General features: G+C 39.1%; 2 protein-coding genes across 2 annotated transcripts in view; one reads left to right on the top strand and one right to left on the bottom strand.

The window, feature by feature from the left end:
* Window positions 1-20,853, top strand: part of LOC124607584 (EF-hand domain-containing family member B) — a 367,336-nt gene extending 346,483 nt beyond the window's left edge. Inside the window, exons 8-10 of the mRNA XM_047139916.1 lie at window positions 773-850; window positions 14,808-14,929; window positions 20,662-20,853. Coding sequence (XP_046995872.1) covers window positions 773-850; window positions 14,808-14,929; window positions 20,662-20,832 — 371 coding nt within the window. The 3' untranslated portion in view covers window positions 20,833-20,853. The remainder of the gene's footprint in view (window positions 1-772; window positions 851-14,807; window positions 14,930-20,661) is intronic.
* The window catches only part of LOC124607557 (pre-mRNA-splicing factor CWC22 homolog), a 130,353-nt gene continuing 127,965 nt past the window's right edge, over window positions 20,781-23,168 (bottom strand). The window contains exon 10 of the mRNA XM_047139914.1: window positions 20,781-21,182. Within this exon, the coding sequence (XP_046995870.1) occupies window positions 21,055-21,182 (128 nt within the window). The 3' untranslated portion in view covers window positions 20,781-21,054. The remainder of the gene's footprint in view (window positions 21,183-23,168) is intronic.

The raw sequence follows: 23,168 nt of genomic DNA, 5'->3' as shown, positions 1-23,168 counted from the left end.
GCCCCCCCCTCCCCCCCCACGGGTGTTTGTGTCTGGGGATGGAGTTGGGAGAGAAGAGGAGTGGGATCCAGATTGAATGGGAACGGGTTGTTATGAGCACCTGTTGAAGTTGGTCAGATTGGCTCTTCAACTGGATGCTGAAGCATGTGCTTGGACACAATTTAGAAGTGGTCATTATACGGATAATTGGCATTCATACTTGTATAAAAAGCCATAATATGGCAGCAAAACTGATACATTACATGGCTGTTTCGACAGGTGCTCAGGTATTACTGGCTGGGATAGGATATAGCAGTGAAATACCTGGAACAGCATGTGCTGAGTGGGTGCACAACACAGGACTTGTTCATACACGTTTCATACGAATATCACCTAAAATTCAAATTAGATGACAGAAACAGCACAAAGTATGAGTGGGTGGCAGAATACCACTTTTAGGTGGGTGCAAAAACATTAAAACATTTCTTTTGGGGGGGGGGGGGGGGGATATTCCTCTTGTCGGGGAAATGGTTTATTTATTTTAATCCATGCTGTTATGTATAATGAGTTTGTGTCAGGTTAGTGCATGTTTGACAGTAGGAGCACGAACAGATGTAAGATGAGAGATCTATTAAGTATCAGGTATGGAGGGCCTTGGCGAGGCATTTGATGTATTCAAATATGTGTTGCTACTAATTTAAAAAAAAATGCATTATTAACGTCAATTGAAGTAACATGAGAAATTATAGTGCCTTCTTTTTAAATGAAATATATCAAAAACATGTTATTTCAGATATTCCACTGGAACAACAGTTATATGAAACCACATATGCTAGTGCAGCTGCTGACGTGAAAAGAATTCACACTGCAGGTAAGAGAAAGTTTAGACTATTCCAGTTGATTACATGTGGTATTATAGACACCACAGCATAATACTGTAATAATTATTACTTTGAAATAAGATGTCTTTTGTCAAATACCATAGTCTTTAATTTACTCTCAGACTGGTTGCTGCTATTTAGATATTTTTTATGCTATTGAGCCATAGTTACTTGTAATGGTTTTACAACTGTACTGTGCTGTATGTTGATACTGAAAGTGTAACAGTTCTGTGGTACAATCTACTTACCTTTTTTTTATGCTCCATGGATCCTATAATCTCTAGCTATGATATGGAACAGGTCAGTACAGTACATCTCACCACAAAAGATGACAACATGATGATTTACATGATTTCTTATGTGCCTTTTTTTCACATGTAAACAGTGTTTCACACAAAAGTATGTTCTGTTCAATATCTCCCCCCCCCCCCCCCTACACACATGCACAAACTCAAATTTTACGGACTATATTCTGGTATTCTGGTCAGTCTCTCTCTCTCTCTCTCTCTCTCTCTCTCTCTCTCTCTCTCTCTCTATCTCTCTCTCCTCTAAAAACACACACATTCATACAGCTAAACATTCCAAAATTCGATGAAGTTTTAAGTTAATTACGTTGCTTATTCAAATTCTTTGTATCACTAGGCTGAAGTTCAATGATTTTTACTGGTGAATACCTTACCCCTCCCTCTCCTCTGTACCACATTAAGGCTGAGTGATGGATAATGCAGATAATTTCACCTAGCATTATATTTAGAAATGCAACTGCTGTTTTCACGCTGCGATTGACTGTTGACAACATATTACATTAGGGAGTGAATATATTGTGAGCCAATTTATTAGTATGCCCATCTGTTTAAAGAGCTGTCCATAAGAGGTTCTATAGTGGACACAACACATTAGTCTTATTACACACTTTTAGGCAACTAACAGTTTTTACTTAATGACAAGTTAGCCAGAATAGGATGCCATGCCATAAGACATTAAGAATGAAAACAGTTAAGCAACTTTTTGTCATTTTCATCTCCAATATCTCATATTATCCATTAAGCAGAATTTGCAGAACTTAGACATTTAATATCTGTACATATGACTTTCAATTCAGGTTGTTACCAACACATTTTTCTACGTCTTTAGACCATACTGTTTCATTTAATTCCCCATGTATTATTTCTAATTGCGTCGTCAATGACAATAAATTTACAGAGAGCTAGTAATCAATTTTCAAGAACATGTTATTTCCATTCTTAGGTTTCGAAGTTATGTCATCAGACTCCATTATAATACTTGCATCACCGGCAAAGAGAACTTTTTCTGCTTCTTGGATATACAACAGAACATCATTTATATTATAATGACCCTCCCTTGGCCACAAGAAAAATTATCAAGTATTCCTGATAAGAGCAAAAAGAACAAAAAGACAGGCAGCCTCGAAACTTTCTGCTGCAACATTAATTTTAACTACTGTTTCCTAATCTTACCAGGTCGTCTTTCCTTCCTAGTATTAAATGATTTAAATAAATCTGTCCTTTGATGTTACTTTTTAATTTGAAAATTGAAATTGACCTTTTCATAAAAAATAATGTAATTAGTGCTGTGGATCTTAATTACAGTCTTCTTGGCTGAAAAAGAGTACATTATTAATTTTTCAGTAATGTGTGGCTTCTCCGGAGCGCAGTCGAGTACACTCAAGGTTAAAGTTCTTCTTAGCAGCCAGCGTAAGAAACAGCTTTTCAAGATATGTGTCATAATGTAGCTCTGAAAAATTGTTGACGCTGTTATTGAAGAGCAAGTCAGACAGATACAATTCTGAACAACTATGATTGTGTTGGTAGGGCAAGTTCCACAAATTTTCACTTTTCACAAAATAGAATCTGTTCATTCCTAAAGACCATGATATTAAACAGGAATCACACAGTACCACCTAGCATTCAAAATCCTAAGTCTTCTGATTGCTTGCACTTTGTATGGTAATTACTAGGAGAAGAAAGATGAGCATAATATTCACTTCAAAAATGAGAAAAATTTTACCTTTTAAGAGAACAATTATTACTTCATAAAAAAGGTGGGAATTTCAGGAGATGGGACCTGGATAAACTGACTAAACCAGAGGTTGTACAGAGTTTCAGGGAGAGCATAAGGGAACAATTAACAGCAGTGGGGGAAAGAAATACAGTAGAAGAAGAATGGGTAGCAAAAAAAGAATGGGTAGCTCTGAGGGATGTAGTAGTGAAGGCAGCAGAGGATCAAGTAGGTACAAAGATGAGGGCTAGTAGAAATCCTTGGGTAACAGAAGAAATATTGAATTTAAATGATAAAAGGAGGAAACATAAAAACGAAGTAAATGAACCAGGCAAAAAGAAATACAAAAATCTCAAAAACAAGATTGACAGGAAGTGCAAAATGGCTAAGCAGGGATGGCTAGAGGACAAATGTAAGGAAGTAGAGGCTTATCTCACTACGGGTAAGATAGATACTGCCCACAGGAAAATTAAAGAGACCTTTGGAGAAAAGAGAACCACTTGTATGAATATCAAGAGCTCAGATGGAAACCCAGTCCTAACCAAAGAAGGGAAAGCAGAAAGGTGGAAGGAGTATATAGAGGGTCTATACAAGGGCGATGTACTTGAGGACAATATTATAGAAATGGAAGAGGAGGTAGATTAAGATGAAATGGGAGATACGATACTGCGTGAAGAGTTTGACAGAGCACTGAAAGACCTGAGTTGAAACAAGGCCCCGGGAGTAGACAACATTCCATTAGAGCTACTGACGGCCTTGGGAGAGCCAGTCCTGACAAAACTACCATCTGGTGAGCAAGATGTATAAGACAGGTGAAATACCCTCAGACTTCAAGAAGAACATAATAATTCCAATCCCAAAGAAAGCAGGTGTTGACAGATGTGAAAATTACCGAACTATCAGTTTAATAAGTCACAGCTGCAAAATAGTAACGCAAATTCTTTACAGACGATTGGAAAAACTGGTAGAAGCCGACCTCGGGGAAGATCAGTTTGGATTCCGTAGAAATATTGGAAAATGTGAGGCCGTAATGACCTTACAACTTATCTTAGAAGAAAGATTTAAGGAAAGGTAAACCTAGGTTTCTAGCATTTGTAGACTTAGAGAAAGCTTTTGACAATGTTGACTGGAATACTCCCTTTCAAATTCTAAAGGTGGCAGGGGTAAAATACAGGGAGCGAAAGGCTATTTACAATTTGTACAGAAACCAGATGGCAGTTATAAGAGTCGAGGGACATGAAAGGGAAGCAGTGGTTGGGAAGGGAGTGAGACAGGGTTGTAGCCTCTCCCCGATGTTATTCAATCTGTGTATTGAACAAGCAGTAAAGGAAACAAAAGAAAAATTCGGAGTAGGTATTAAAATCCATGGAGAAGAAATAAAAACTTTGAGGTTCGCCGATGACATTGTGATTCTGTCAGAGACAGCAAAGGACTTGGAAGAGCAGTTGAAAGGAATGGACAGTGTCTTGAAAGGAGGATATAAGATGAACATCAACAAAAGCAAAACGAGGATAATGGAATGTAGTCGAATTAAGTCGGGTGATGCTGAGGGAATTAGATTAGGAAATGAGACACTTAACCCTTTGTTTCCTGACATAAGAAAATTTTTACTTTTTAACATTTTCTTTGCAGAATTTATGCTTTTGTGGCCTCAAATGTCGGTAGGATTTTTTGTAAAATTTTATTTTATTTTTTGCAACTTTTTTCTTTCCTGGTACTCAGAAGTACCATCAGACTCCATTGACAGAATCACAACATGCGCAGAAAAATGCTCCAATTTTTATAACTTGTACTTTATTCCACGTAAATATTAAATATTTTTACATTAGAAAATTAACAGATATATGATATTTCTGAATTTTTTTAAAAATTTTGCATAAATTTATTCTAGAGCAACTTCACAATACATAGTAACTTGGCTATACATTTTTGACAGTATATACATATCACGTATTTAGTGATACCTCATGAAATTGTAGGAAACAGTTCTTTTTCTCATTGCAGCACAAATACACTTTACATGTACTACATTGTGAATGTGGTCTCGACCGAATTTTATTTTTTGCACACATTTCGCATCGTCCTCTTTTACAACTGAACACTACAAAATGGTTTCCTCAGTTGCCAAGACGTACATCCTTCGGAACAGAAAAGTTATCCTTCCTTCTCTTTGGGAGAGTTATTTCATCTTTACCAGAGTTTCTCTTTTTGAGATTTGGCACTTGCTGTTCATTCATTAGCCCTAGTGCCACAGCACGCCTGAATTCCAGCAGTGGCAGTGCCCCATGTAGATCACTGAAAATGACGTAAGCATTGACAAAAGCAATTTCTATTGCTCCCCAGAAGAGACGGTGCCACCATTTCCTTGATCGCTTGTCAAGACCTTAAGTTGAACGTAATCTGTCTGCATGATCCACACCACCCATGTTTTTATTGTAATCACATACAATAACTGGACATGGTATAGTCATACTAGTTCCATCTTTCCGTTTTCTTGTCACTACGCTCTGTTCGGTGCTATGGAAGTTTGACGCAAAATACACTACTTTATTTTCCTTCCATTGAAATACTGTTAGTTCTAAAGATGACACTCTGTGATTTGATTTAGACATTTTTCTTTAGGTAAATTCCCTGGCAAACCTTTCCTGTTTTTTCTAATTGTTCCACAGGCAAATGTATTTACGGATTTCTGTGTGAGAAAATGTGGACAGAACAACTAGTGAGAGGTAACGCGTTGTTGCTACAATAAAGTGTTCGCACAACCTGACGGTACTAATAAGTCCGCCTTATATTTTCCACTTTATCTCATTCACTTGTAACGTAATGCTTCAAACTGTTATAAAAAAACAAAGAAGGTAAGTACGTACAATGAAAAACTCAACGGAAGTTTCGATAAATTGCGCACAAATTCAGGCAACACCATGGAAACAAGCACATACAATCTTCTGTTTTCACAGCAGCGCGCGAAAAACAATTTCAAGCTCTGACCGCCAGAGAGGTCTATGTATTGCACAACAACAACTATGAAACAGTAGAGCAGAGTTACTGTTACGTACCGACAGGCTCTCAGATCACGAAACTGCACCACGAGAAAATAATGAGAGTCAAAACTTACTGGTACTTTTAAGTACCGTCAGGCAACAAAGGGTTAAAGTAGTAAAGGAGTTTTGCTATTTAGGGAGTAAAATAACCGATGATGGTCGAAGTAGAGAGGATATAAAATGTAGACTGGCAATGGCAAGGAAAGCGTTTCTCAAGAAGAGAAATTTGTTAACATCGAGTATAGATTTAAGTGTCAGGAAGTCGTTTCTAAAAGTATTTGTATGGAGTGCAGCCATGTGTGGAAGTGAAACATGGACGATAAATAGTTTGGACAGGAAGAGAATAGAAGCTTTCGAAATGTGGTGCTACAGAAGAATGCTGAAGATTAGATGGGTAGAGCACATAACTAATGAGGAGGTATTGAATAGAATTGGGGAGAAGAGGAGTTTGTGGCACAACTTAACGATAAGAAGGGACCGGTTGCTAAGACATGTTCTGAGGCATCAAGGGATCACAAATTTAGCATTGGCTGGCAGTGTGGAGGGTAGAAATCGTAGAGGGAGACCAAGAGATGAATACACTAAGCAGATTCAGAAGGATGTAGGTTACAGTAGGTACTGGGAGATGAAGAAACTTGCACAGGATAGGGTAGCATGGAGAGCTGCATCAAACCAGTCTCAGGACTGAAGACCACCACAACAACAACAACAACAACAACAAAAACGTTCTTCTCAGTGCTCAACTATTACAGTATATATTCATCTGCTTACAAGAGCATACACTGACAAAAATTAATATTTTCTTATATCTCGCAGCAATGGCAGCTGTCGTCTCTTTTTTTAACAATAGAAGTACAAAAAAAAAAAAAAAAAAAAAAAAAAAAAAAAAAAAAAAAAAAAAAAAAAAAAAAAACATTGGGAAAGTCATGGAATATACAAGTGTGTTAAAAATCACGGAACGCTAACAAGCCAATGATGTTATTTACAATGCTGCGCTCTCGCAGATGAAAGCAATAATTCAGGTTATGAAGTGATACTATAATATACACAGGGAATTCAGAAAGTAAGTTATATGGGTGTCTCAGGAGGAATGTTCTATATACAGGATACAACAGGAATGATCATTCAAAGCAAAAATGTCTAGCAAATGTGGGTTCTAAAACGCATAATTTAAGAGCTATGAGCAGTTCTTCATCTTAGATACTGTGATCCAAATTTCTTCTGTTGCACGCTCTTTGCTTTCCATATTTTGGGACGTCTTATGGGCCAAAATAAGAAAAAAAAGTCAGGTAAAAATGGGCTGTAAAATCGATATCTTAAGAGTTACGAGCACTTGTTCAGTGAAGAGATGTGTTTAACAGAGAAGATGAACATGTGCTCACAGCTCTTACGGCACGCACTTTATAGCTCATGATTACTGGATTTTTTTTCCTTATTTTTCTCCATACTACCGCTTCTCAAAATATGGAAAGCAAAGAGCTTGCAGTAGAAGAGGTTCCTTTCACAGTATTAAAGATGAAGAAATGCTGACAGCTCATAAGTTATGCATTTTAGAGTCCACGTTTACTAAGACTTTCCTGCTTAGAATGAACATTCCTGTTATATCCCTGAATACTGACAATTTTCCCTGGAACAATCTGTATGTTGTCACATCCTAACAGCATTGCACAAAGAGTGGCACATTTTCATAAGCACGTACATGTTCTGAATACCTGCAAACACAGTTTAGCTGTGGTATGGATTAACAGGTGCTCATAGTGTGTGTTTGACATGGGGCAGCAACTGAGAAACCTACTCTAAAAGCTGAACTACATGGGACAATACAATTCTTGTGGGTAAAACATCTAAATGGCACACTGATTTATGGTGAAATTCTGGTCGCATATGGCCTAAATGCAATGTCATATCCAGTGTTAGTGGAATGGAGCCCACAATTTGATCAAAGCCATACAGACATGGGTGATGTTGATCGGGAAGCCCAGATCTTGAATCATACAATCTCCTCCTTTTTGGCAAGCTGAAAGAACATCAGGGAAAGAGAGTTTCTGATGATGAGGATCTTCACATAGTAGTTCTCAAATGGTTCTGTGATCAAGAAGTGGATATCTATTGTTAAGGAACCAAACAGTTGGTAGAACCTTTTGACTATTGTTTACAGAAACTTGTGACTATGCTGAGAATAATGTCATCTATCTGAGTGGTTTGAAGTGTATTTCAGAAGTTGATAAAATTTATTTGACCTGACATAAGAACGTGTCACTTACTTTTTGAAGTTCCCTCTTATAACAAGAACAAGAGCAGACTCAATATTGATCCCTGTGGTATACATATAGTGACTATTTCCCATTCTGAAAATGCTGTTTCATCATGCGCACACCCCGAGTTTCTTAAATCAACATTCTGCACCCTTCTAGTTAGGATGAAAACTAGTTACCATCAAGACCTCTGACTGTGTAACATTTGAGCTGCTTGTTAAAATTACTGTGGACTAAATGCTTTTGACAGGTTACAGAAAATAGCAGTAGGCAATATTTTGTCATTTAAATTGAGTGAACTGAAAAAATAGTGTGTTCTGTGGAGACATCATTTGTAAATCTAAATTGAGAATGGCTATGTATCTTATTTTAAAAGAACTGTGATATGGTTCTCAATATTCATCTTATTACCTTTCCTGTAAAGGGGTCTGACAACAGCATAAATCATTCTCTGAAATTTAAAACTTTCCCATCGTGTAGATTGTTTCACAAAATTTTGGACGAACTGCTGGATGTCAATAACTTCCTGCTATGACATTTTGGTGCAGATATTTCAAGCCATCTTCAAACATGTACCAACGAAAATACACTGAGCTCCCCTCTTTAAAACTGCACTGGCATATGTGCATCATACCCAGTTATCACTGTACATGCATTGCTACAGCACATGTGCATCTCATGCAAGTTTGGGCACTACTGTGAGTGCCCTCTGTGACAAAAACCCATCTCATCCACATCAGACTGTATTCACACGGTAAAATGCAGAATTATGCTGGCTACGCACATCATGAAGTTTATCTATAACAAGATTCCATGCATTATCTAACTGAAAACCACTGTCTCGATTGATGGGGTCCTCAGACAGTTGTTTTTCCACTGATTCATTGATAACAGAGCTTGAAGAGTTTGTAAGTATGAGGCGCAATTTTTGTTTAATTGTATTTCACCGAACGGTCCAGTACAAATACAGCATTATGCAATAGTGGATTTGCTCACTTGATGTTCCACGATGCCCTCTTAAACAGTGTGCGTTGCTTGACCTATTTATGACATGCCACACTTACACGGAATCTTATAAACACCTGCCTTGTGAAGCTCTAACTCATTAATTTCAGCAGGTGCGGAGTACTACAAACATGTACATGGCATAAGAGAATGAGGCTTTCAAGACAGCAGACCAACTGCCCTGTACTGAAAATGGTTCCATGAAAATAGGCAGAGTACTCAGAAAACGTAAGATTACATTGATCTTTCATTCTCTATCAAAAATCTCAGCACTTCTGGATTCAGTCAAAGATGACTTAGAGCTGTACAAGACAGATTCCATGTGAGTATGGCAAATTGTATAAAGGGCAAATGATAAACACTTTTCACGAGTGCATCACTGAACACCGGAGCATACTCGCCTCCTCCAAGCTAGCAAATCTACTGTCACAGAACACTACACATTTCTACTGGTCATTTGATGAAATAAAGACACAAAAATTTTGAACTTTCAAACCTTCTGAACACTATTATCAATGAACCATTGAAACAGAACTGTCTGAGGACCTTATCAGTCAGGATGACAGTTTCCAGTTACATGATGTATGGAATCCTGATATAGGAAAACTTGGTGTTCTGCAATTTTACCATGTGAAAACAATCAATCTGATACCAGAAAGCTGAGCTTTCATCACGGAGGACGCTCACAGCAGTGCACAGACTTACAACATATGTGCATGTGCTCTAGCAGTACATGCATAGTGACAACTGAGCATACCACATATGCAGTTTTAAACAGGGGAGCTCAGTGTACTTTCATCAGTACACACATGAAGATGACCTGAAGGCTGTGCAGTGAAATATAGTGGCAACAATGATCCTGTATTTTACCTGAAATTTGATGTTAACATTTTTGCAGTCTGTCTGAAAATACTTCCTACAATAGTGATGAGTTGCACATGTGAATAAAAAAATGCGTTTATATACAGAGCACAGTTTTAGTACTTGTGATATAGTCAACTCATTAAGAGTTTTTAATTTTGAGGAAGTTAACTACACTCTTAATTTCTTGTAGATCTTGGAGTTGTCATAATTCAACTTTATGTATGAAAAAATGCTTCTTACATATATTTTATTGCTTTATTCCATGGACTATCTGTACTAATCTTCTGAGTTAACTCAGTGTAGTGATTATTTAATATACTGGTTTTGATAATAGAGGCCTCACATTTTTAACTGATTTCCTGCTTTCTCTTTTTAACTACTGCCCATACAGATTTATTTTTACTTAATGAATCATTGGTTGGTTGGTTGGTTGGTTGGTTGGGGAAGGAGACCAGACAGCGTGGTCATCGGTCTCATTGGATTAGGGAAGGAAGTCGGCCGTGCCCTTCCAGAGGAACCAACCCGGCATTTGCCTGGAATGATTTAGGGAAATCACGGAAAACCTAAATCAGGATGGCCGGACGCGGGATTGAACCGTCGTCCTACCGAATGAGAGTCCAGTGTCTAACCACTGCGCCACCTCGCTCGGTTAATGAATCATTGATTCGAGATTTTACATACAGATTTTTTCAATTTTTAATCACTTTCCTTAAGGCAGCATAGTATTTCTCACAATATGAAATCAGTACTACTTCTATATTTGCCCTAACCTTTTCAAACAATTTCCTTTTCTTCACAAAATATTTTGATTCAATTCGTAAACCACGTTTTTCTGATATATTATTAGTAATGTACTTCATTGTTTTATTGGGAAAGCAGCTATTAAAGATTGATGGAAAACCATCTATAAATAGATTAAATTTTGAATTCACATTTGACCCATTATATAAAAACCTCCAGTTTGGCAAAGAGTTCTTGGGCTTCCAGCCGGGTGGTGGTGTCTTCAAACTGCAACGTTTCGACGAGTGACATACTCGTCATCTTCTGGTGAATGCGGATGCCGGTCCCTTTATATCTGCGGCGTGCCCCCCACCACCTGGCCGCAGGAGGCTGGATCCAGAGGAGCCGGTGGGTGGGGTGGAGGGGGAAGCGGGTGCACCATTCGTGTCTCCGTCAGAGCATTCCAGTCGCGTCTCGTGAGCTGGACGGTTCTTGGTGCGCTCCTGGCATATTGCAGCTAATGCTGGATTCCAGGCCGCGCTCACTTGATAACCTTCGTCCCTGTTCACAAGATTCTCATTGATCCGTATTTCTATTGATTCTTTAATGATGCTGTCCCCATAGCTCCCGGCTCAGCACAGCACCCTGGTGTTCTCGAAACCAAAGGTGTGGTTTTCTTTGATGCTATGTTCTGCTATAGCAGATTTCTCTATCTGTCCAAGTCGGACATGCCTAGTGTGTTCCTCACACCTTTTCGAGATGCAGCGCTGCATTTGTCCAATGTACTGTACACCACATTCGCAGGCAATGCTGTATATACCAGGTGTGTTGAGTTTGAGTGGGTCTTTAGCTGAGCCCAGCAGCTCTTTCGTCTTCGGTGGTGGTCGGAAGACGGTGTTTATGTTTGATTTTCTCAGTAGCCTCCTGATTTTGGCTGATATGGGCCCCAAATATGGAAGAAAGGTGAGTCTCTTGTTAACTTCCTCTTCCTCTTCTTCCTCTTCATGAAATTTGTCAGCCTGTCTCCTCTTGAAGGCCCTACCAATCTGTGTTTCACTGTACCAATTTTTCCGAAATACCTCTCTTAGGTGGTGTAATTCGTCTGAGAGGCTTTCTTTGTCACAAATGACACATGCCCTATGTACCAAGGTGGTCAGTACTGACTGGCATTGCACCGGATGGTGGCAGCTGGTTGCATGGAGGTACAGGTCTGTGTGCGTCTTCTTTCTGTATACTGAATGGCCCAGCGTGCCATCCGCTTTCTTCCTGATCAGTATGTCCAGGAATGGAATACAGCTGTTCTCTCCTACTTCCATCGTGAAGGTGATATTCTCATGTATGCCGTTTAGGTGGTCCATAAACTCCTCCAGTGCCTGCCTGCCATGCTGCCAAATCACGAAAGTGTCATCAAGTGTCAGCAGTTTGTAGTGCCACCTCCTCAAAGTGTTCCATATAAGATTCGCGATCCCTAGAGCAAGGGGACATCCCATGGCCACTCCATCCACTTGTTCATAATGCTCTCCATTGCACTTGAAGTAGGTGATCGTAAGTGCATATTCAAAGAGCTTCACTGTTTCAGGATTGAAGTGCTGATTAAGGAATGTCAAGGCGTCTTGTAGAGGTACTTTCGTGAACAAGGTGACGTCAAAGCTCACTAGTAGGTCATCTCTCTGTGTTAAGGTGTCCTTCAGTATTCTTACGAAATCTGCAGAGTTTTTCACGTGATGACTGCAGTGTCCCGCCAGTGGTTTTAATAGTGTCGCCAGGTATTTGGCCATTCCATAACTGTGCGAGTTGATAGTGTCCAGAATCGGCAGTAGAGAGGTATTTAGGAAAAACGGGTACAGTGAAACACGGATTGGTAGGGCCTTCAAGAGGAGACAGGCTGACAAATTTCAGGAAGAGGAAGAAGAGGAAGAGGAAGTTAACAAGAGACTCACCTTTCTTCCATATTTGGGGCCCATATCAGCCAAAATCGGGAGGCTACTGAGAAAATCAAACATAAATACTGTCTTCCGACCACTGCCGAAGACAAAAGAGATGCTGGGCTCAGCTAAAGACCCACTCAAACTCAACACACCTGGTATATACAGCATTGCCTGCGAATGTGGTGTACAGTACATTGGACAAACGCAGCGCTGCATCTCGAAAAGGTGTGAGGAACACACCAGGCATGTCCGACTTGGACAGATAGAGACATCTGCTATAGTGGAACATAGCATCAAAGAAAACCACACCTTTGATTTCGAGAACACCAGGGTGCTGTGCCGAGCCGGGAGCTATTGGGACAGCGTCATTAAAGAATCAATAGAAATACAGGTCCACGAGATTCTTGTGAACAGGGATGAAGGTTATAAACTGAGTGCGGCCTGGAATCCAGCATTAGCCGCAATACGCCAGGAACGCACCAAGAACCGTCCAGCTCACGAGACGCGACCGGAATGCTCTGACGGAGACACGAACGGTGCACCCACTTCCCCCTCCACCCCGCCCACCGGCTCCTCTGGATCCAGCCTCCTGCGGCCAGGTGGTGGGGGGCACGCCGCAGGTATAAAGGGACCAGCATCCGCAAAGTCTCGGCACTTCGCCAGAAGATGACGAGTATGTCACTCGCCAAACATCGCAGTTTGAAGACACCGCCACCCGGCTGGAAGCCCGAGAACTCTTCGCCAGCTGTATACACCGGGAAAGCATACATTCACAAACCTCCAGTATGTTTCCTGTAAGACTGCCTTGATAATTTCTGCTGTCTATTCAGTAAGTCCTCTAGGTGTTGTCCCTGATACCACTTCATTGAAATCAGATAACTTGATAAATATTAACTACAGAAAACATTTTTCACAATTTTTCCTTTCATTTTAATCTTCCAGAAAATTAATATTAAAATCTCCACAGGCTATCATTTGTTTTCTAAGAGATGTAATGAAGACTCACATTTTTACAACATTATTTGAAAGCTTCCCAGTGCGAATTCAGACATTGTAGCAATTATAAATGATTTTTCTGGTAGCAGCGATTCACATGTGCAGGCTTTCAATTGATGATCTAAGCAGGAACTACTGGTATCAACCGATTTGAAATCAGTTTAAGAAAACATGAGCTAGAGTCAGTGATACAGGGGGTCATTTAGAGATGGGCCAACACATCCGGAATGGAAAAGACGGGATTAGGAAATCAGCTTTGGCAGGAAGGGACCATCCCAGTGTTTACCTTAAGTAAATTAAGAAAGTCATGAAAAATCTAAATCTAGCTTATCATTTATCCCATAGCATGGAGTATATCATACAGATTACTGAGGAGGTAGAGAGTACACACGGTTGAAGAAAAGAAGGGAAAGAAGATCATTACAGAGCACAGGCTAAGACGCTACAAAAATGGGAAAGAAAATTGATCATGTACATTTCAAATGAATGAACACCCTGGCATTCTCCTTAATCAGTTTAGAGAAATCATTGACAACATTAACCTGGATAGCCAGAGGATTTCAATTTGCTCCTCATATTGTGGGTCCAATGACTTAACTGCTGTAGCACCTCGTTTAGTCTGGTTTGGAAAGTAACACAGAAATGTAAAATTGTTTCAAACTAATTGAAAACCTGGTGTTTAAAACAGAATCAGCACCTACTGGCACTCATGGTCGAAAACAGGTAACCTTCCAATTATTAGCACAGCACTGATAAGATGCAAATTCTGACACTTGGCATAAGGGGTTGATTCCTGCACAGTTGAACAAAATATAATCCAATTAGCTGATGAGTTAGAGAAATTATAACAAATGAAGATTTATCACAGTGCATTCTTTCATCAAAGATGTATCACCAATGTACATTTACTTATATTTTTCCCTTCTCTCTTGTTACTCCTTCTATCTCTAACTCCAATCTCTATGAGTTCAGTGTTTCACTTTTAACCCCAATTAAAATTAAAATTACACTGTATTCTATGACAAAAAGTTAGAGCATCATCTAATTCTTTTGTCAATTGTTTTGAAAATTCATTAAATTAGTTACATATTTTGTTTTCATGGCCCTTCCCATCACTAGAGCAAGAGCCTGAAAAGTGTGAGACAGACCTCGGAGATCAATGTAGTGGATCAACTGTAAGATCTCTCATCTCTCCATCAATATACATACTGCATGGTTTAAACTGTGGAGATATGCTGAAGGTGTGTAAAACTTACTTATTTCAAAATACTACAAAATTCTTAAGAGAGCTAGATGAGTAATTCTTTCTTTTTTCTTTTTCGACTGTAAGTGATATAATAATAGAAATGAACTATAATTTTGAAATAGAATTTTCTAATTATTCGGATAATATTGCATTCACAATTTTTTCTTTTTAATTTTGTGGTACATCATGACTTTTTTGTGGTTAAAAATCTCAACAACATTTTTGTCTCATGAGATTCATTTAAAATCCATTTTATTTGTTTCAGAGTGTGTTGCATTTTGCTGACATTTGCAGTGGTGTTGCCACATGTAATTCACTGATGATATTTTGACATAACTGCATTGCCAATTGCAATTTATTACTGACCCCTAAAGACATTTACCTCCAAACAGTGATGTGTAATCTAAATCACACATTTTTATACACTGGTTACAGTTCAAGTCACTACAATTACAGCCTAAATTGCAGTTATGCATTTGCTATGACTAGTTCAGGGGAACACTTTGAGTCACTGTTGTTCAGAGTCCAAACTAACAGAATTCTGGACAGCAGCACTTGTAAACTGATATTTTCCCGAGGTGAGATGCCTTTCACTACTTAAGGCTGTCACTGCAAAGTGCTTTAAGCATGAAAATTAATTCCATTACAGCTGAAACTCCAGGTAAATACTAGTCTTATATGTGTGTTAAAATACTGATTTACAATCAGTAATGTTGCTGTGACACACAGGGCTCACTACAGCTTTACTATATGTTGTGTGGCTACCCAATACCAAAAATTTCACGTTTCCACAAATTTTCTTGGACACCATCACAGAAACATCTGTCTTTATCTTGTTAAAAGATGAGTAATAGTAACTGTTTCTGTAGAGTGAATGGCAGAAAACATAACATAATGTGTGTGTGTGTGTGTGTGTGTGTGTGTGTGTGTGTGTGTAAGTGGATGAGCATCCAGACAATGGAAGAGAGTAATATTGACAGCAACATTCAGTACACTTCTGATTTTGAGCCATCCACACACACACACACACACACACACACACACACACACACTTTCTGATCAAAATGTATCTGGACACCACTCAGTGGACTTTAGCACGGGGTGTTGAACTCTGCTGACAAAATTTTCAGTGAAGTATCTGAATGTCTGTGGAGAAATGGCAGCCCATTCTTCCCCATGATATGAAACCAGAGAAGGTAGTGACGTTGGCATATGCATCTTCTGGGTCAACAGTAGAAGGGTCCTGAATGTTACTGTCAATATTACTCATTTTCCTTTGTCTGGACACTCATCCACTTGGTGACAGCAATGCTATTTTTTGTGACACTACTTCTTCAACAGCCACTTACGAACTCTTTATACAGTGACAAAGATTTTTTATAATGTCTTTCTGCTCAAGTATATGCCTTTCATACCGGAAGCCAAGCCCAAAAAATTTTGTTTCTTCATTATTTAATTGTTTGGTATTGTTTTACCCACAAGATAAGAATTTTATCATCATTCACTCCACAAAAATGGTTCAAATGGCTCTGAGCACTATGAGACTTAACATCTGTGGTGATCAGTCCCCTAGAACTTAGAACTACTTAAACCTAACTAACCTAAGGACATCACACACATCATTGACCGAGGCAGGATTCAAACTGCGACTGTAGCGGTCACGCAGTTCCAGACTGAAGCGCCTAGAACAGCACGGCCACACCAGCTGGCTATTCAGTCCACAGAATTTCAGTGAATCAGTCCTGTTTACTATGTTTCGGTTTCTTCATCAGTGTTATTCCCATTAATTTCTAATAGGCATCACCTTTTACATTACCCACCAAAACCGAGTGTGAATCATAATGGAACAGTGCTAACTTCTTAGGTAGTCTCTTAATGCACGTATTAGTCTGACAAAATATGCATTCCAACACACATTTAATTCTGTATAGTAGTATAAAATATTCTACTACTGATTTGAAAATTCTTTGTTAGGTATCAAGCGTCCTATTGAAAAGTTGATCACCTATACCAAATAATCAAACCAAAAAGTGGAAATGATTTACATTTTCTCAGTATCATTTAATCTATAAATCACTGCCTTAAAGAAGTGGAAATGAGACACATTCTGAATATCATTTCCTGTATCATTACACTACCATGTTGTTGTTGTTGTGGTCTTCAGTCCTGAGACTGGTTTGATGCAGCTCTCCATGTTACTCTATCCTGTGCAAGCTGCTTCATCTCCCAGACCTACTGCAACCTACACCCTTCTGAATCTGTTTAGTGTATTCAACTCTTGGTCTCCCTCTACGATTTTTACCCTCCACGCTGCCCTCCAATACTAAACTGGTGATCCCTTGATGCCTCAGCACACTTCCTATCAACCGATCCCTTCTTCTAGTCAAGTCGTGCCATAAACTCCTCCCCAATCCTATTCAATACCTCCTCATTAATTATGTGATCTACCCATCTAATCTTCAGCATTCTTCTGTAGCACCACATTTCGAAAGCTTCTACTCTCTTCTAGTCCAAACTATTTATCATCCATGTTTCACTTCCATACATGGCTACACTCCATACAAATACTTTCAGAAACAACTTCCTGACACTTAAATCTATACTCGATGTTAACAAATTTCTCTTCTTCAGAAACGATTTCCTTGCCATTGCCAGTCTACATTTTATATCCTCTCTACTTCGACCATCATCAGTTATTTTGCTTCCCAAATAGCAAAACTCCTTTACTACTTAAAGTGTCTCATTTCCTATTCTAATTCCCTCAGCATCACCCGACTTAATTCGACTACATTCCATTATCCTTGTTTTGCTTTTGCTGATGTTCATCTTATACCCTCCTTTCAAGACACTGTCCATTCCGTACAACTGCTCTTCCAAGTCCTTTGCTGTCTCTGACAGAGTTACAATGTCATCGGCGAACCTCAAAGTTTTTATTTCTTCTCCATGGATTTTAATTCCTACTCCAAATTTTTCTTTTGTTTTTTTTTTTACTGCTTGCTCCATATACAGATTGAATAACATTGGGGATAGGCTACAACCCTCTCTCACCTCCTTCCCAACCACTGCTTCCCTTTCATGCCCCTCGACTCTTATAACTGCCATCTGGTTTCTATACAAATTGTAAACAGCCTTTTGCACCCTGTATTTGACCCCTGCCACCCTCAGAATTTGAAAGAGAGTATTTCAGTCAACACTGTCAAAAGCTTCCTCTAAGTCTACAAATGCTTGAAACGTGGGTTTGCCTTTCTTTAATCTATCTTCTAAGATAAGTTGTAGGTACAGTACTGCCTCACGTGTTCCGATATTTCTACGGAATCCAAACTGATCTTCCCCAAGGTCGGCTTCTACCAGTTTTTCCATTCATCTGTAAAAAATTCGCGGTACTATTTTGCAGCCTTGACTTATTAAACTGATAGTACGGTAATTTTCACATCTGTCAACACCTGCTTTCTTTGGGATTGGAATTATTATATTCTTCTTGAAGTCTGACGGTATTTCGCCTGTCTCATACATCTTGCTCACCAGATGGTAGATTTTTGTCAGGGCTGGCTCTCCCAAGGCCGTCAGTAGTTCTAATGGAATGTTGTCTACTCCCGGGGCCTTGTTTCGACTCAGGTCTTTCAGTGCTCTGTCAAACTCTTCACGCAGTTATCATATCTCCCATTTCATCTTCATCTACATCCTCTTCCATTTCCATAATATTGTCCTCAAGAACATCGCCCTTGTATAAACCCTCTATATACTCCTTCCACCTCTCTGCTTTCCCTTCTTTGCTTAGAACTGGGTTTCCATCTGAGCTCTTGATATTCATACAACTGGTTCTCTTTTGTCCAACGGTCTCATTAATTTTCCTGTGGGCAGTAGGCAATCCATATTCACCTACTATGTTTCCTTCTCTCCCTTTTTCTACTATCGAATTCCAGTCACCCATGACTATTAAATTTTCGTCTCCCTTCACTATCTGAATAATTTCTTTTATCTCATCATACATTTCATCAATTTCTTCGTCGTCTGCAGAGCTAGTTGGCATATAAACTTGTACTACTGTAGTAGGCGTAGGCTTCGTGTCTATCTTGGCCACAATAATGCGTTCACTATGCTGTTTGTAGTAGCTTACCCGCACTCCTATTTTTTTATTCATTATTAAATCTACTCCTGCATTACCCCTATTCGATTTTGTATTTATAACCCTGTCTTCACCTGACCAAAAGTCTTGTACCTCCTGCCACTGAACTTCACTAATTCAGACTATATCTAACTTTAACCTATCCATTTCCCTTTTTAAATTTTCTAACCTACCTGTTCGATTAAGGGATCTGACATTCCATGCTCCAATCCATAGAACTCGAGTTTTCTTTCTCCTGATAACGACGTCCTCTTGAGTAGTCCCTGCCCGGCGATCCGAAGGGGGGACTATTTTACCTCCGGAATATTTTACCCAAAAGGACGCCATCATCATTTAACCACACAGTAAAGCTGCATGCCCTCAGGAAAAATTACAGCTGTAGTTTCCCCTTGCTTTCAGCTGTTCACAGTACCCGCACAGCCAGGCCTTTTTGGTTAGTGTTACAAGGTCAGATCAGTCAATCATCCAGACTGTTGACCCTGCAATTACTGAAAAGGCTGCTGCCTCTCTTCAGGAACCACACATTTGTCTGGCCTCTCTACAGATACCCCTTCATTGTGGTTGCACCCATGGTCATCACTGAGGTATGCAAGCCTCCCCATTAATGGCAAGGTCCATGATTCATTGGAGGGGGGGGGGGGGCGTTACCATAAGTAACATAAAGGAAAGGCAACCACTCATCTGTAATGGACTGATGTTCAGAACATAGAAAAACATAAGAACAAACAGTATTCACACTAGCTTTCAAGCTCTTGCTCTTTTTCTAGTGAAAGCACATACCGTCATACACACAACTTCACAGACACTCAAATGTATGTATGTATGTATGTATGAATACTCCTGCGCTGAGGCTGATCATCAATTATTGACAACAGTTGCCTGGGCTGATGGAGCTGGGGATAGGGTAGAGAAGGATGTACGAGGCAAGGAGAGTTAGTGGGCAGAGCAAGGCAGGTCTTTCAAAAAATGACAATGACTCAGTGGCTGCTCAACAAGGTGAAAGGATTTCAGAGAGTAAGGCATATGTTTGAAATTCCTTTTGTCTCACTGTGCAGCTCCTGAATCATCTCTCAAAAGACTTGCCTCAGTCTATCCCACTACTCCTCCTTGCTTCAAGTGCCCTTCTCTATCCCCTCCCCACCATATCACTCCAGGAAAACGGCTTTCAATAATGAATAATCAATCTCTCTCCAACTGTGAGAACATATGTTTAGCTGTCTGTTTGGGTGTGGTTGTGCGTACCTTTATTAGAAAAGAGCAAGAGGTTAAAAGGTATTGTAAATATTGTTTGCCATTGTGTGTTTCTATGTTCTTACACATCAGTCCACCATAGGTGAGTAGTTGCCTTTCCCTTATTTTATGCTCAGTTTCACACAGGAATTTTCATTACTGTTTTGCTACCTACCATAAGATAAACAAAAAGTTTTACAGTGTCATTTCCATGAGCCTAAGGTTTCTTGGCTTACCTGTAAGCGTGTGTGTGTGTGTGTGTGTGTGTGTGTGTGTGTGTGTCAATTCGAAATTTTCTATCATGCTATAAGAACATTTTCATTAAATTCTGATATGAAAGTGATACATACATCTGTTTCCAAAACTTTCAGCCAAGATGCAAGCAAGAAATTTATGAAATGTTCCAGAAAACCGGAACAGCACTGGATGAGGAAAAATTTGATGTATTATGGACAGAAGCATGCAAAATAGATAAAAATGAGAAAGTGTGTGTAGAAACATTCAAAAATGTACTTAACTCCAAAACTACAAAGAATTCATAGATTACATTACAACTTTATTCTATTACGAACTTAACATCTTTGTTAATATAATAATAATAAAAGTATACGTGTTGTGGCAGTAATAATCTTTGCTCCAGTATGTGCACACATTTCACTGATGACTTACATTGAAACATCTCCCTGAATATAAAATTGTAAAACAATTTGATCCACAACAACAAATTTTACACACTTCACAGTATCCACCACTGTTCCAGGCGTTCATCTACTATGTTTCTTCTTTTTTGCAGAAGTTTTTTGTTTCTTTGTACTGTCTGCAGTCTTTTTCCTTTTCTTTTTTTTAGGGTTTTTTGACTTCCTAGGTTCTTCCTCTGAAGATGATGACGAGTCTGGAAAATTAAATTTTAGTAAAATATTGCGCCTTCAGACAATAAAATACAGTGAAAGAGAAACTGAGCTAAACCCCTAAATAACAGCTCAGATAGCAGAATACATCGTATCTACATTTACATGGTTACTCCACAAGTCACAACCAAGTGCCTGGCAGAGCGTTCATCAAACCATCCTCAAGCTGTTTTCCCACTACTCCACTCTCAAACAGTGCACAGGAGAAATGAGCACTTAAATCTTTCTATGCAAGCTCTGATTTCTCTTATTTTATTATGATAATCATTTCTCCCTATGCACGTGGACGCCAACAAAATATATCTACATCTACATCTATGTGATTAGTCTGCTATTAACAATTAAATGCCTGGCAGAGGGTTCAAATAACCACCTGCAAGCTGTCTCTCTACCGTTCCACTCTCGAACAGCGCATGGGAAACACAAGCACTTAAAATTTTTCTGTGCGAGCCCTGATTTCTCTTATTTTATCGTGATGATCATTTCTCCCTAACTAAGTGGGTGCCGATAGAATGTTTTCGCAATCGTAGAGAAAACTGGTAATTCAAACTTCATGAGAAGACCCCATCACAACGAAAAATGCTTTTGTTTTAATGATTGCCACTTCAATTCACGTATCATGTCTGTGGCATTATATCCTCTATTTTGTGATAATACAAAACAAGCCGCCCTCCTTTGAACTTTTCCGATATCATCCATCAGCCCCACTTAATACAGATCCCACACTGCACAGCAATACTCCAGAATAGGGTGGACAAGTGTAGTGTAAGCAGTCTCTTTATTAGATCTGTTGGACCTTCTACGTGTTCTGCAAATGAATCACAGTCTTTGGTTTGCTCTACCCACATTATCTATGAGATCGTTCCAATTTAGGTAATTTGTAATTGTAATACCTTAGTATTTAGTTGAATTTACAGCCTCCAGATTTGCGTGACTTATCACTTAATCGAAATTTAGTGGATTTCTTTTAGTACTCATGTGAATAACTTCACACTTTTCTTTATTCAGGGTCAATTGCCACTTTTCATGCCATACAGATATCTTATCTAAATCATTTTGCAATTCATTTTGGTCATCTGATGACTTTACGAGACAGTAAATGACAGCATCATCTGCAAACACACTAAGAGGGTTAGAGGGTTACTCAGATTGTCTCCTATGTCGTTAATATGGATCAGGAATAATAGAGGGCCTATAACACTTCCTTCAGGAATGCCAGATATTACTTCTGTTTTACTCGATGACATTCCGTCTATTACTATGAACTGTGACCTTTCTGACAGGAAATCACGAATCCAGTCACACAACTGAGGTGATATTCCATAGGCACACAGTTTGGTTAGAAGACACTTGTGAGGAATGGTGTTGAGTCTTCTGAAAATCTAAAAATATGGAGTCATTTTGACATCCTCTGTCGATAGCAATCATTACTTCATGAGTATAAAGAGCTAGTTGTGTTCTGTAAGAATGATATTTTCTGAATCCGTGCTCACTATGCGTTAGTAAATCGTTTTCTTTGAGGTACTTCATAATGTTCCAATACAGCATATGTTCCAAAACCCTGCAGCAAATCGACATTAGTGATATGGGCCTGTAATTCAGCAGATTACTCCTATTTCCCTTTTCGTGTATAGGTGTGACTTGAGCACGTTTCCAGTCTTTAGGTATGGAACTTTCTGTGAGCAAGCAGTTGTATATAATTGCTAAATATGCAGCTATTGCATCTGCATACTCTGAAAGGAACCTGAATGGTATACCATCTGGACCAGAAGCCTTGCCTTTATTAAGTGATTTAAGCTGCTTTGCTACACTGAGGATATCTACTTCTATGTTTCTCATCTTCGCAGTTGTTCTTGATTGGAATTCGAGAATATTTACTTCGTTTCCTTTGGTGAAGGCGTTTCAGAAAAACGTGTTTAATAACTGAGTCGGGAGGTTGGTAAAACAATCCAATTAACAGTTTAGTCCGA

The sequence above is a fragment of the Schistocerca americana genome, chromosome 1, assembly GCF_021461395.2.
Source record: "Schistocerca americana isolate TAMUIC-IGC-003095 chromosome 1, iqSchAmer2.1, whole genome shotgun sequence".
In the NCBI taxonomy this organism is placed as follows: Eukaryota; Metazoa; Arthropoda; class Insecta; order Orthoptera; family Acrididae; genus Schistocerca; species Schistocerca americana.
This window is presented reverse-complemented; position numbering and strand designations above follow the sequence as displayed.